Genomic DNA, 13,179 nt, shown 5'->3' with positions numbered 1-13,179 from the left:
CCGTTTTCTTGACGATGTCACAGTCATAAAAATAAAGTCTGTTTATACCGCTCAACGGACACAATACAGAGCTAGCGAAGGATACTTTCACAGGCAAAATGTTCCATGTTTGGAAAAGTGACCTTCACCTTTTAAAATCTATTCGCTGATTGGTCATTACCAATCACTTTTAGCCGGGAAGTCGTTCTGCGCATGCGCTCACACCATGTCCGCATAAACACGCGAACGTTATTTCGAATCGGTTCGACGTCTCAGACAGCAATGTTTCTCTCAACTCGGCCTCTAAAAGATAAATTCGGCGGGTATCCATCATGCAAGAGGCAGAGGAAGTTACAAATTGCGGCAGATCGAGCAGCGAAGAAGAATAAGCTAGCGGTCGGAGGGTCCCCACTGGTTTTTAGAAACAAAATTCCATGACTTTTCCATGACTTTCCATGAGCCTCAATAACATTTTCCATGACTAGATCCACAGGTCGCCATTTCCGAACACGCAAATTGTTTACGTCTTGTCACTGCCAGTTTTGACACTGGCTTGCTTTGCACTTAGTCACCTGGCTGGCTATAGTGGAAAGGTTACTTTTGGTGGTCACATTAGATATTATGTTTTTTGGAAAGTTCGTTTTATTTGCAGCCACAGTTCGGTAAACGACAAATGACTAAACCCAACCACCTAAGAATGAGAAGCGTTTTTGTAACATGACCCATATGCTGCAAAAATGCAGCCATGACGCAGGGGGTAGGTTACAAAAAACCGTCATGTACCGCTTGACTGCATACGGATATAAGCAAATTATACCTTAAACGAATGCTAAAGATTTTTGCCATCAGACAGCAAGTAAAATGCCTAATTCGTATACACAGTTTTATTTTTAACAACATCTGTATAACATGCGGACGACAAAACAGGAAATGCCATTTTCTCAATCGATATGTATAGCTAACTGAACGCCTGGTTGAAACCGCAATCAAAAACATCTTGAAAATTGTTTATTCTCACAGCTAGAATTATTTTACATCAACAATTGTTAATTTACCGAGGAAAACAACAGTCACATAAGATACATAATGGATGATTTTGAATCAACTCCGAAAACCGAACCGGGTCGAAGCAAAAAAGAGTTTACACATACACAGGCTTGAAAAAGGATAATTTGGTTCAATCTGTTAGATTTTTACGTAACCCATAACGTTAAAGATCAGCTTAATATAAAAGGAAAGTGATAATTGTAAAAGGATTTTGCTATCGCAAAATAATTCAACTTCCGGTTTTACCACATGGCGTCCATAATATTATCAATTTATTACATAGCGTGCATTTGTCAGAAATTATACTAAATGTTAGAAGCGATCTTAAAGTGAAAGTAACGTTTAATAAAAGTATGCGCATTTATTTATTGATTGATATATGACTAAAATAATGGACATGTAATTTAAACGTACAAAACGACATTTTGTACACTACCTCTCTAAAAAAACGCGACTATGACCGACCGATATGTATGTGTAAATTAGGTCATTGTTAGTGATGAAAACGGGTTTTCTTTAAAAGATAACACGCAAACTGTGAAGTTCAAGCCCATAAATGATTTTAGTACGACTTCTTCAAAACAGGTCTGTTTTTCACTCCACCAGTTTCAGTTTTAATAAAATACATGTATAGCTCTCATTTTCAAAAAAAACTTATCTGCAATTCACTTAACCAAATACACAATGAACCCAGAAGGTATTAGAGTGAGACACTTTACAGTGAAATATGTTATGATTCCCCTTATTTCAAAATATATGCATTTTAATTGGCAGACACAATTCACGTCGTTGGTACGTGTCCTCTGGTGAGGCAACCGTTAGCATTTTTTGTCGTAAAAATTGACATTTTTAAACATAAATCATGGACAAAAAACTAATTCTACAAAAAGTGCAGGTTTTCTTGGTATAGTCAGTTAAAGCATCTTAAAATTCAGGAAATTGTGCAATTACGTGTATGTATTTGAAATGGCAGAAAATATTGAATGAAAGTGATTTTTGACTGATTGAAACCCTACCCCCACTAACAAAATGTGCCCTGAGATTAGGGGTGTTAGTTGAAGATGAATGAATAATGGCTATGGTTTTCCCCTAAAGTATTCAAAACCTAAACATATACATAGGCAAGATGTTCTACATTAACACAATTAACTTTTTAAACATATACATATGCTTAGTACACGATACTTCCGGGTTTTCTACCGGATGACTTATACATTGAGGGGGTAAACACCTTATCGTAGAAAAAGCTTTATTTTCAAAAAGTGCAAGTAGTTATTAAAAATCATACATAATATTTATATATTGGAGTTAATTTTCCTTCGAAAGTCATTTGTTTCAAGTGGCAGACAATGTCAGTTGGAGAGTTACATGTACGTAAAGTGTATAACTGTTGTCTGTGATTAGTGCATTGTGTACACATTGGCACCATTTGATCCTAAATGCTAAACGATGTCGTGATCATACCACAGTTTTAGGATAATTTACATCGCATCGATTACTAAATTGACGGTAGAATTTCACTGATAAATTCTATTTCCGGTAGCGTCAGTGCCGTCATCTGAGATAGTAACGTTTTACATGGTTTCACGTTCAGTGGTGAACGTAACGTGTGGTTTAACAAAATTACTTGCACATATACAATAGTGAAGTCTGTCTGTGTGTCTTTGTTTGTGTGTTTGTCTATGTCTGTTTGTGTGTTCGTCTGTTTGTCTCTCCCTCTGTCTGTCTATCTCTTTCTCTGTGTGTCTTTGTCTGTCTGTCTGTGTGTGTGTCTCTCTCTCTGTCTTTATCTCTCTCTCTCTCTCTCTCTCTCTCTCTCTCTCTCTCTCTCAAGTTTTGACTAAATGTTTCAGTCAAGTTTTGACTAAATGTTTTAACGTAGAGCGGGGAATCGAGACGAGGGTCGTGGTGTATGTGCGTGTGTGTGTCTGTGTGTGTGTGTCTGTGTGTGTGTGTGTGTCTGTGTGTGTGTGTGTGTAGAGCGATTTAGACTAAACTACTGGACCGATCTTTATGAAATTTGACATGCAAATTCCTGGGTATGATATCCCCAGACGTTTTTTTCAGTTTTTTGATAAATGTTTTTGATGACGTCATATCCGGCTTTTCGTGAAGCTTGAGGCGGCACTGTCACGCTCTCATTTTTCAACCAAATTGGTTGAAATTTTGGTCAAGTAATTTTCGACAAAGCCCAGACTTCGGTATTGCATTTCAGTTTGGTGGCTTAAAAATTAATTGATGACTTTGGTCATTGAAAATCTGAAAATTGTAAAAAAAAATTTTTTTTTATAAAACGATCCAAATTTACGTTCATCGTATTGTCCATCATTTTTTGATTCCAAAAACATATAAATATGTTATATTTGGATTAAAAACAAGCTCTGAAAATTAAAAATATAAAAATTATGATCAAAATTAAATTTTCGAAATCAATTTAAAAACACTTTCATCTTATTTCTTGTCGGTTCCTGATTCCAAAAACATATAGATATGATATGTTTGGATTAAAAACACGCTCAGAAAGTTAAAACAAAGAGACGTACAGAAAAGCGTGCTATCCTTCTCAGCGCAACTACTACCCCGCTCTTCTTGTCAATTTCACAAAAACAAACAGATAATGACGTCATTTTAAGTGGCACAAACGTGTACATGAATGCCTTCCCTTTCGAATGATTTACAGTTATATAATTTCTGTCAAGCGGTTTAAGTTTTATGTCCGTTTTATGAACCCAACCCTCAAAACAAGAATAGTAACGCCAAAGAAGGAAAACATACACACAAACCAACGTTTTTCTCACCGGTGGTTTGGAATATTGCCCCAAAACTTTCGATTTAGTGTTGTGGTGTTAAAATCTATCAGAAAAAAGTGTTTGCTAACGTGACGCCAAAAAGTAACCAAAACGGTCCTTAGCCGACTGACTAACTCCGTCGCGATATAACCTTGAATGGTTGAAAACGAAGTTAAACACCAAATAAAAAACGCTCGCGCTGGACCCGAGTACTCTTCAGACATTCACACACACACACACTCTCTCTCCCTCACTCCTTCTCTCTCTCTCCCTCTCTCTCCCTCTCTCTCCCTCTCTCTCTCTCTCTCTCTCACACACACACACACACACACACACACACACACACACACACACACACTACCACATCTCCATTCTAAAACACGTCACGTTCCAAATCAAAAGACGACATTCTATTTTCTTACGTCACTATTCTTGGTTTACGGTACCATTCGGCGGCTTTGCTACGAGTATGGCATAGTCTTGGTTTGCCGAGACCTTGCACCGTTCTATCAGACTGGCTGGCTGGCTGTTGCACCGCGAATTCCTCCCACCGCCAAGTCGTTTTTTTGTGTGTGGTTTATTTCGCATTTAGGTCCCAGATAACATTATGAAGTTTTAATACGATCAATCGGACCTATTATCAAGTTAGTGTATCAACTTTGAACGAACTGCGCCCAGTAGTTTCCCAGCAATAAGCTGTTAAGTCGAGACACACGTGTACACAGACACACAATTAAAGTCTGCTGGACCCTTGTACTAGCGTACTCGGGGATAAAGAAACCGACTCAAATGCAGCGCAGACGACACGACGAGATAACGGAAGGAAGTGAGCCTCGCTTTGGCTCAAGTGCCGTTAAAAATACAGTATACCGTTATTCTCGTATGCAAATACGAACGAGAAGTTGGTCACACGAACAAGCCTTGTGCTGGCGACGCAAATTGCTGCTGGCTGGCAAAGGGGGGGGGGGGGGGGGGGGGGGGGGGATGGCTGGGCAACGAAAATCGCCGCTGGCGTGCTAAAGGTTAATTTTTTTGTCTTTCTTATTTTTGTTAAATTCCATGACTTTCCATGACTTGAATTGAAATTCCATGACTTTCCGGGCCTGGAAAATTTAAAAATCAAATTCCATGACTTTCCAGGTTTTCCATGACCTGTACGAACCCTGGGTGTGAAGGTTGAGTCCGCGATGTCTGAATAACAAATAGGACGTCAGGCCTTGTTTATCTCACATAAACTCCACCCTGACTGTCTCAGTTACACCCTAAAGTACTGCTAATCGAACTTCGGACCCATCTTCCACTCATGTATCTAATTCTTGGTGAGACTATGACATTTTGACTTAGATATTTGCTTCGTTGCAAAATCCAACTTTTCTCATTCAAGGAACGCAACAACTGATCGGTGCATTTTCGAGCGACTCGAATATTGGGCTAAAATCTGTCGGATTTCATCCCGAATCAATTTTACTAACAAGAACTTGATATTCTTTTTTCCCTCTAGAACATTGAATCCCTTGAACTTGTCATGGAAGCATTCTGTCTAGAGTTTATTTTTGCAGAAGCTCGACTGACGTCCTTCCATGAGTTTTGGAAAAAATAATGCTTACTTCGAAGCAATTTCCGATCAAAACTCGACCAGTTTTTGTGTGATGGAAACAAGAATTAGCAGAAACCATATGCCTGCTCCTGCGATAAAACTGAGAACATCGAGAGTTGCAAATACAATTCCAAACGCCTTATTTTCAGCTGATCATAATCACTGTACTTGATGTTTCATTGAGTGTAGCATCAGTCTGATGTCCATAAGTGCAACTTTGGACTGATAGGGGATTGTGAAGAGTACTTGGAGTATGGGAAAATGTCAGTGAAAAGTACCCGAATGCACACATACTCTTGGTTTGTCAATCTGTCTTCACTGTGCGCAGCAAAACACTTCGCAAACTTTCAAATGCAATTTCCTCAGAATGTGAATGATTTTCAAGGACGGTAACCACACGATGATGGTCTTCATTTCCCATCTACTTGTGGTAGCAGGGCCGGACCCGGGGGGGGGATCCAGGGGTTCCGGAACCCCACCCCTGGAAAAAGCATGTACCTTGCTTTGACTTTTACTAGTTTTAGCACCAAAACAATGCTGCTCTTAACCCTCAAAACAAGGCCCAGAATGCACCAGATTGCACAGATTTTAACCGTTTTTCAAATATTTTCCGGGGGAGCATGCCCCCGGACCCCCCTAGTTCAAGCAGGCGCGCGCTTGTGGCTTCGCCACTTCGCTGATTTGCCCCCCCCAAAAAGGAGGAACCCCCCCCCCCCCCCCCTTACAACTCATTTGGTCCGGCCCTGGGTAGACTACTAACTTGTTTTCCCCAATCATTGTTAATGAATTCTCCCAGTAGTTACAGGAGCGCTTTTTGAAAAAAACATTACCAATATGTTTTTTTATGAATTAGAATGAAAGCCTGACAGCATTTTCATGCAAAAATATAATGTCGCCCAATATTATTTCCTTTTTTTTTGTTGGTTTAAACTGTTTTATTCAACGTTTGTGCATTATTTACAAAAAACGCATATTGAGTAAACAACAACAAGCATAATGTGGTGTTTACAGTTTTCTAGAAAATTACATATAAATGACGGCTATTGTACAGTTTAAATGAAAAGCAAGCAAACATGAAAGGAAAATTGAATGAAAATTGTACATCAAAACAAAAATCCGTTTAAGAATACATATTATTTCCTGACTGGGAACTAAGGCTGATATTCACACAAAAAATCTCTGCAACTACTGGTAATAGCTATTTGTCAACACATTATGACATTTTTTTAACCTGCAGCTTCAACTATTTTTTTACAAAGAGCTGCAGCAAAATGTCAATTTTGGGGACCTTTTTGAAAAAATCATTGTTTTTAAAAAAAATAGTGGCGCTACTTAAAACAAGAAGGGCAAAGCCCATACGACTCACATGCTTTACACATTTTTCCTACCAAAATACATGTGACCTTGACCCAAGGTCAAGGTCATCCAAGGTCATGCAACACAAAGCTGTTAATTCAAGACATAGGAAGTACAATGGTGCTTATTGGCTCTTTCTACCATGAGATATGGTCACTTTTAGTGGTTCACTACCTTATTTTGGTCACATTTCATAAGGGTCAAAGTGACCTTGACCTTGATCATATGTGACCGAATGTGTCTCATGATGAAAGCATAACATGTGCCCCACATAATTTTTAAGTTTGAAACAGTTATCTTCCATAGTTCAGGGTCAAGGTCACTTCAAAATATGTATACAATCCAACTTTGAAGAGCTCCTGTGACCTTGACCTTGAAGCAAGGTAAACCAAACTGGTATCAAAAGATGGGGCTTACTTTGCCCTATATATCATATATAGGTGAGGTATTCAATCTCAAAAACTTCAGAGAAAATGGGAAAAATATGAAAAATAGCTGTTTTTTAGGCAACATTTATGGCCCCTGCGACCTTGACCTTGAATCAAGGTCAAGATGCTATGTATGTTTTTTGGGGCCTTGTCATCATACACCATCTTGCCAAATTTGGTACTGATAGACTGAATAGTGTCCAAGAAATATCCAACGTTAAAGTTTTCCGGACGGACGGACGGACGGACGGACGGACGGACGGACGGACGGACGGACGGACGGACGGACGGACGGACGACTCGGGTGAGTACATAGACTCACTTTTGCTTCGCATGTGAGTCAAAAATGAGCATGAATGTGACTGGTTATGGTTCTATGCTTCAAAAAACATTAACAAAATTGCACACACAAAACAGTACGTATTTAGTTTTCGTGCCAACTCTGAAGATGTGTTGGTCGCCAACGTCAGTTGGAGCAGCAAGAAGACCAGGAGGGGGAGGTGTACGGTGCTGGACTGATGGGGGATGGAGAGGGAGGTGTACGGTGCTGGACTGATGGGGGATGGAGAGGGAGGTGTACGGTGCTGGACTGATGGGGGATGGAGGGGGAGGTGTACGGTGCTGGACTGATGGGGGATGGAGGGGGAGGTGTACGGTGCTGGACTGATGGGGGATGGAGAGGGAGGTGTACGGTGCTGGACTGATGGGGGATGGAGGGGGAGGTGTACGGTGCTGGACTGATGGGGGATGGAGAGGGAGGTGTACGGTGCTGGACTGATGGGGGATGGAGAGGGAGGTGTACGGTGCTGGACTGATGGGGGATGGAGAGGGAGGTGTACGGTGCTGGACTGATGGGGGATGGAGAGGGAGGTGTACGGTGCTGGACTGATGGGGGATGGAGAGGGAGGTGTACGGTGCTGGACTGATGGGGGATGGAGAGGGAGGTGTTCGGTGCTGGACTGATGGGGGATGGAGAGGGAGGTGTACGGTGCTGGACTGATGGGGGATGGAGAGGAATAACTACCAAAATCATTTAAAGGTTTACTAACTTACTCCCGTGTTTACAAAGTATAGTTTGCCCACAATCGATGTCAAACGCACCATAAGACCATATAATGACGATATGTCGTCATGCGCGGACCATATACGTGCATTTCAGCTTGTTCTAGCCTCTGAAAAAGTGAGGATGTCAACAACGACACGGAGTTCTCTCCCTTGCGTCAACAGCGCATGTATTGCCAAATCTATAAATAGGACGATCCAGATCAAAATGAAAATTAACATATCTCAACATTGAAGGGGTCCTAGACCACAATATTTTGCAGGGAACTTAATTTAGCATGTCTCCAGCTGTTGGTAAAGCAATTAGCGTGTATAGTCATCGAGTACATATGGCTTTAAAGAAGACTGAACAATACAGGAACACACCCAGACTTATTTTTCAACAATTTGTCTGTATAATGTGTAGAGAAACACTTCACAAAGTTTCAAATGCAATTTTCTCTGAAGTTGGTTTTTCAAGGACAGTAACAACGCGGGCAATGATATTTCTTTAGAACTACTTGTGGTAGTGTTATTATTTATATTTTGCAGGAGTTAGATTTGATTTTTCTAGACTTTTACAAGGCCTCTTTGTAAAAATCCATCAATGTATTTTTTTTACAGAATATAATATAAGCCTGAATGGGTATTGTTTGGGCTAAAAATGTATATTTCTCAATTTTTGAACTGGGGTAATTTGTTCAAAACGGCTCTGTATAAGTCTGATACTGATATCTGGGAGTAATTTGCAAAAACTTTGAAGCCTGTGGCTTCAAAAATGTCTTTCTAATTTCATGGAGCATGGGGTGTAATTTTTGTAATTTTTGGAAGAAATTGGTCTTTTTTTTATTAAAATATTACTTGCTTGGTCAAAAACTGGGCATGGAGGTGCTTTTTCATGCTTTCTTTCTATAAAGTACCCCTAAACAGTAACTTCAAAGAAAACTTACAAATATTCATATTTCATTTTTCGTGCCATCTCTCCCCGTAATCTGTTCAGAAAATATATAGTTATTGAGTATACGAAACCGGTGCCTTCAACCACCTTTTCTGGGCGCCTTTTCTGTGTTTGGCCCCGTCCCCAATAAGTGTGCATGACTGACAAGGACACGTGAGTGCTCCACGAAGAGCAGACGCTCCATCGACTCTCCTTCGTGGTGGCAGGGAGCACCTACAAAGTGGCGCCGAGACGACCTGGACTACTGACAGGGGGGCAATCCAATGGACATACTGTAGGAGGGTCATTAGAATTAAGCATTATCGTCTTCCTCGAAATTCCTCTGCAAAGAAACACACACACACACACACAACCAACGGTAAACCAAATATGTGTAGGCGCTAGGCTAACTGAAGCAGTGCAGGGAAGACCCACTGTATGCTGTTCAAAGGGGTATTTAGAGTCTCTGCCGGAGAGAAAAAAATATGCATTTGCAGGGTAAGGGGCGGGTACGGGGCAGGCATCCGGAACCCAGACCTCCCCCCTCCCCCTAGATCCATCCCTGCGTTGTATTTTAAGACGATTGTGAGCAATAGTTGGGTCGGTGCTTCAAGCCAGTACTGACCACAGCAAGCTTCGAGGTTGCAGCTGTCCTCATCAAAGTTGTCGCCGGTGCAGACCCGGCTGTAACACTCGAAAGAGGCGGGGACCTTGCACCACTTGTAGCGCCGCAAGGTGCCGCCACCACACGTCACGGAGCACGCGCCCCACGCCGCCCAGGAGGCCCACCCGTGTGTCAATACATCTGTTACAACATGGACACAAAAGACGTATTATACTGTGTGGATGATTGTGGTGATGATTATGGTGATGGTTGTGGTGATGATTCTGGCGATGATTGTGGTAATAATTGTGGCGATGATTGTGGTGATGATTGTGGCGATAGTTGTGGTGATGATTGTCGTGATGATTGTGGTAATGATTGTGGCGATGATTGTGGTGATGATTGTGGCGATAGTTGTGGTGATGATTGTGGTGTTAATTGTGGTAATGATTATGGTGATGATTGTGGTAATGATTGTGGCGATGATTGTGGTTATGGTTGTGGTGATTGTGGTGATGGTTGTGGTGATGATTGTAGTGGTGGTTATGGTGATGATGTTGATGATGATTGTGGTGATGGTTGTGTTGATAATTGTGGTGATGGTCGTGGTGATGGTTGTAGTGGTGGTTGTGGTGATGATTGTGGTGATGGTTGTGATGATTGTTGTAGTGGTGGTTATGGTGATGGTGGTGGTGATGATTGTGGTGATGGTGGTGATGGTTGCGGTGATGATTGTGGTGATGGTTGTGATGATGGTGATGGTTGTGAAGATGGTGATGATTGTGATGATGATTGTGGTGATGATTGTGGTGATGGTTGTGGTGATGGTTGTGATGATGGTTGTAGTGGTGGTTGTGGTGTTGATTGTGATGATGATCGTGATGATGATCGTGGCGATGATTTTGGCGATGATGCCAATGATGTGAAACATGAAGCAACTTACCACAACACACGCTGCCAATGATGTGAAACATGAAGCAACTTACCGCAACACACGCTGCCAATGATGTGAAACATGAAGCAACTTACTGCAACACACGCTGCCATTGATGTAAAACATGAAGCAACTTACCGCAACACACGCTGCCAATGATGTGAAACATGAAGCAACTTACCGCAACACACGCTGCCAATGATGTGAAACATGAAGCAACTTACCGCAACACACGCTGCCAATGATGTGAAACATGAAGCAATTTACCGCAACACACGGTGCCAATGATGTTAAACATGAAGCAACTTACCGCAACACACGGTGCTGCCGTGGCACGTGTTGACGTCCCAGGTGGCCCCGGTACACAGCTGGACGAAGCACTGTGTCCCCGCGCGACTCTTGCACGTGCGCGTCCTCTCTTGCCGCCCGTCGTCGCGACACGTGGAGGAACAGCTTCCCCAGCTTGACCAGTCGTTCCACCCGTCGGCGCTCGCCACTGTCGCCACGCGGGGAAAATACAATGTCGCGTTGATCAAATTACATAATTATCGGATCGTCGCCTGGATTGAATGGTTTGACAACCTGACCTTTACTTTTTTTTTGTTTGGTTATAATTGAAATTAGATTTTCGAGTAATTTCAACACACACACACACTTACCAAGCTCTTTTTGCAGAGAGAGAGAGAGAGAGAGAGAGAGAGAGAGAGAGAGAGAGAGAGAGAGAGAGAGGGGGGGGGGGGTGGGTGGGTTCTGAGGGAAACAACTGACCACAGCACGGAGCAGTACCACACTGTGCCGTTATTGTGTGAGTGCCGGACTCCGGGCAGTTCCTCCCCCCACACGCGGGAGCGGGGTTGGTGCAGGTCCGTGTTATCTGGTGCGTACCTCCCCCGCATGTCACTGGACACTGCGACCAGCCTGACCACGAGCTCCACGCGCCGTCCCTCCGCGCTGGACACAAAAAGAAACTGACTGCAATGCTGAGAGGTGGCACACAGCAGTGTCTTTTTGCTCGACTCCCACCCGCTATTTCCTCCCCACCCCTCACCCAATTGTTCCACCCCACCTCCTTTCTCACACTCATAAACAAACACGAGGAGATAAACTGACCACAACACTTAGAGCTGGCACAAGGCCATGTTTTAAAGCTGACTCCCGGGCAGTTGCTCCCCTGACACGCGGGAGCGGGGTTGGTGCAGGTCCGTGTCTTCTGCTCAAACCCTCCCCCGCATGTCACCGGACACTGCGACCAGCCTGACCACGAGCTCCAACGACCGTCCCTCCGCGCTGGACACAAAAAGAAACTGACCACAACACTGAGCGATGCCAAACGGCTGTGGCTTCTCCCCACTGGCAATTCATACATCTCAAGCACACGTCATTCCCAGGGGCTTGTCAACCACTTCATACATCTCAAGCACACACCATTCCTAGGGGCTTGTCACACAGTTCATACATCTCAAGCACACGTCATTCCTAGGGGCTTGTCACACAGTTCATACATCTCAAGCACACGATGTGAAATACCAACGCATTCTTAGCGTGTTTGACGAGAACCAGCTTTCCCGATCAGCGCAAATCAATACGAAAATAAGACACATTTATTTCGGAATAGAGCAGAGCATGTGGACGAGTTCGTTTCGTAAAACTGGTAAATCATCGTGTTTTTTGTAATCAAGATTTAATTTGTGATCTCTCTCTCTCTTTCTCTCTCTCTCTCTCTCTCTCTCTCTCTCTCTCTCTCTCTCTCTCTCTCTCTCTCTCTCTCTCTCTCTCTCTCTCTCTCTCTCGCACTCAAAATGTTCTATTACGCCCACATAATGCCTCATTAAACTTCGCATCGACACTTTGGGATAACTGCAGTGATATTCATTTAAAAAGACTCAATTCCCTGCATCGCCGAGCTGCAAAACTTATTTTGCATGATGTGAATATAGGTCCACGGATGATAAACTAAAGCTCCTGAATTTCTTCCCCTTGAAAGATCAGTTGACGTTAAACAAGGCTGTGTTCATGTATAAAATTCTAAATGACGACTGTCCAAAATATTTGCAATCACATTTCAAACATGCCACAAAAAGATATGGGTCCCAAAAAATCATCCCTCCTATACCTCGCATAGACCTCTACAAATAGAGCTTAGCCTTCTCGGGAGCGTTTCTCTGGAACTCCTTCCCCCAACAGATAAGAAATGCAACTTCAGTGAAAATGTTTAAGAGACAGTCACGTTCACACATCATTCGTGAATGAAATGTCTTTTTCGATTGTTATTTTGTTAAACATTTTGTACTAGTGTTAACGGATGTGTAGCTGATCGGAGCAACTTTATTTCCAAATGAAAGGTATAACTATGTCAATGTAATGTTGTAATTGTTGAGTTCTCCTTATGTAATTCCTTAAATGCACATTGTGTTGCATTCCATTCAATGTATTTCTGTATTTTATATGATTGAATTTATATTTTTAT

General features: G+C 42.3%; 1 protein-coding gene across 1 annotated transcript in view; it reads right to left on the bottom strand.

Moving 5' to 3' along the window:
• Positions 1–11,608, bottom strand: part of LOC138958216 (mucin-3A-like) — a 77,485-nt gene extending 65,877 nt beyond the window's left edge. The window contains exons 1-4 of the mRNA XM_070329319.1: positions 11,481–11,608; positions 11,023–11,208; positions 10,014–10,716; positions 7,703–8,192 (exon numbers count right to left, since the gene is read on the bottom strand). Coding sequence (XP_070185420.1) covers positions 7,703–8,192; positions 10,014–10,716; positions 11,023–11,208; positions 11,481–11,608 — 1,507 coding nt within the window. The remainder of the gene's footprint in view (positions 1–7,702; positions 8,193–10,013; positions 10,717–11,022; positions 11,209–11,480) is intronic.
• Positions 11,609–13,179: the final 1,571 nt, after the last annotated feature.

Source organism: Littorina saxatilis, linkage group LG1 (assembly GCF_037325665.1).
Source record: "Littorina saxatilis isolate snail1 linkage group LG1, US_GU_Lsax_2.0, whole genome shotgun sequence".
Taxonomy (NCBI): Eukaryota; Metazoa; Mollusca; class Gastropoda; order Littorinimorpha; family Littorinidae; genus Littorina; species Littorina saxatilis.
Note: the sequence above shows the minus strand (reverse complement) of the source record. Positions and strands in the feature narration are given on the sequence as shown.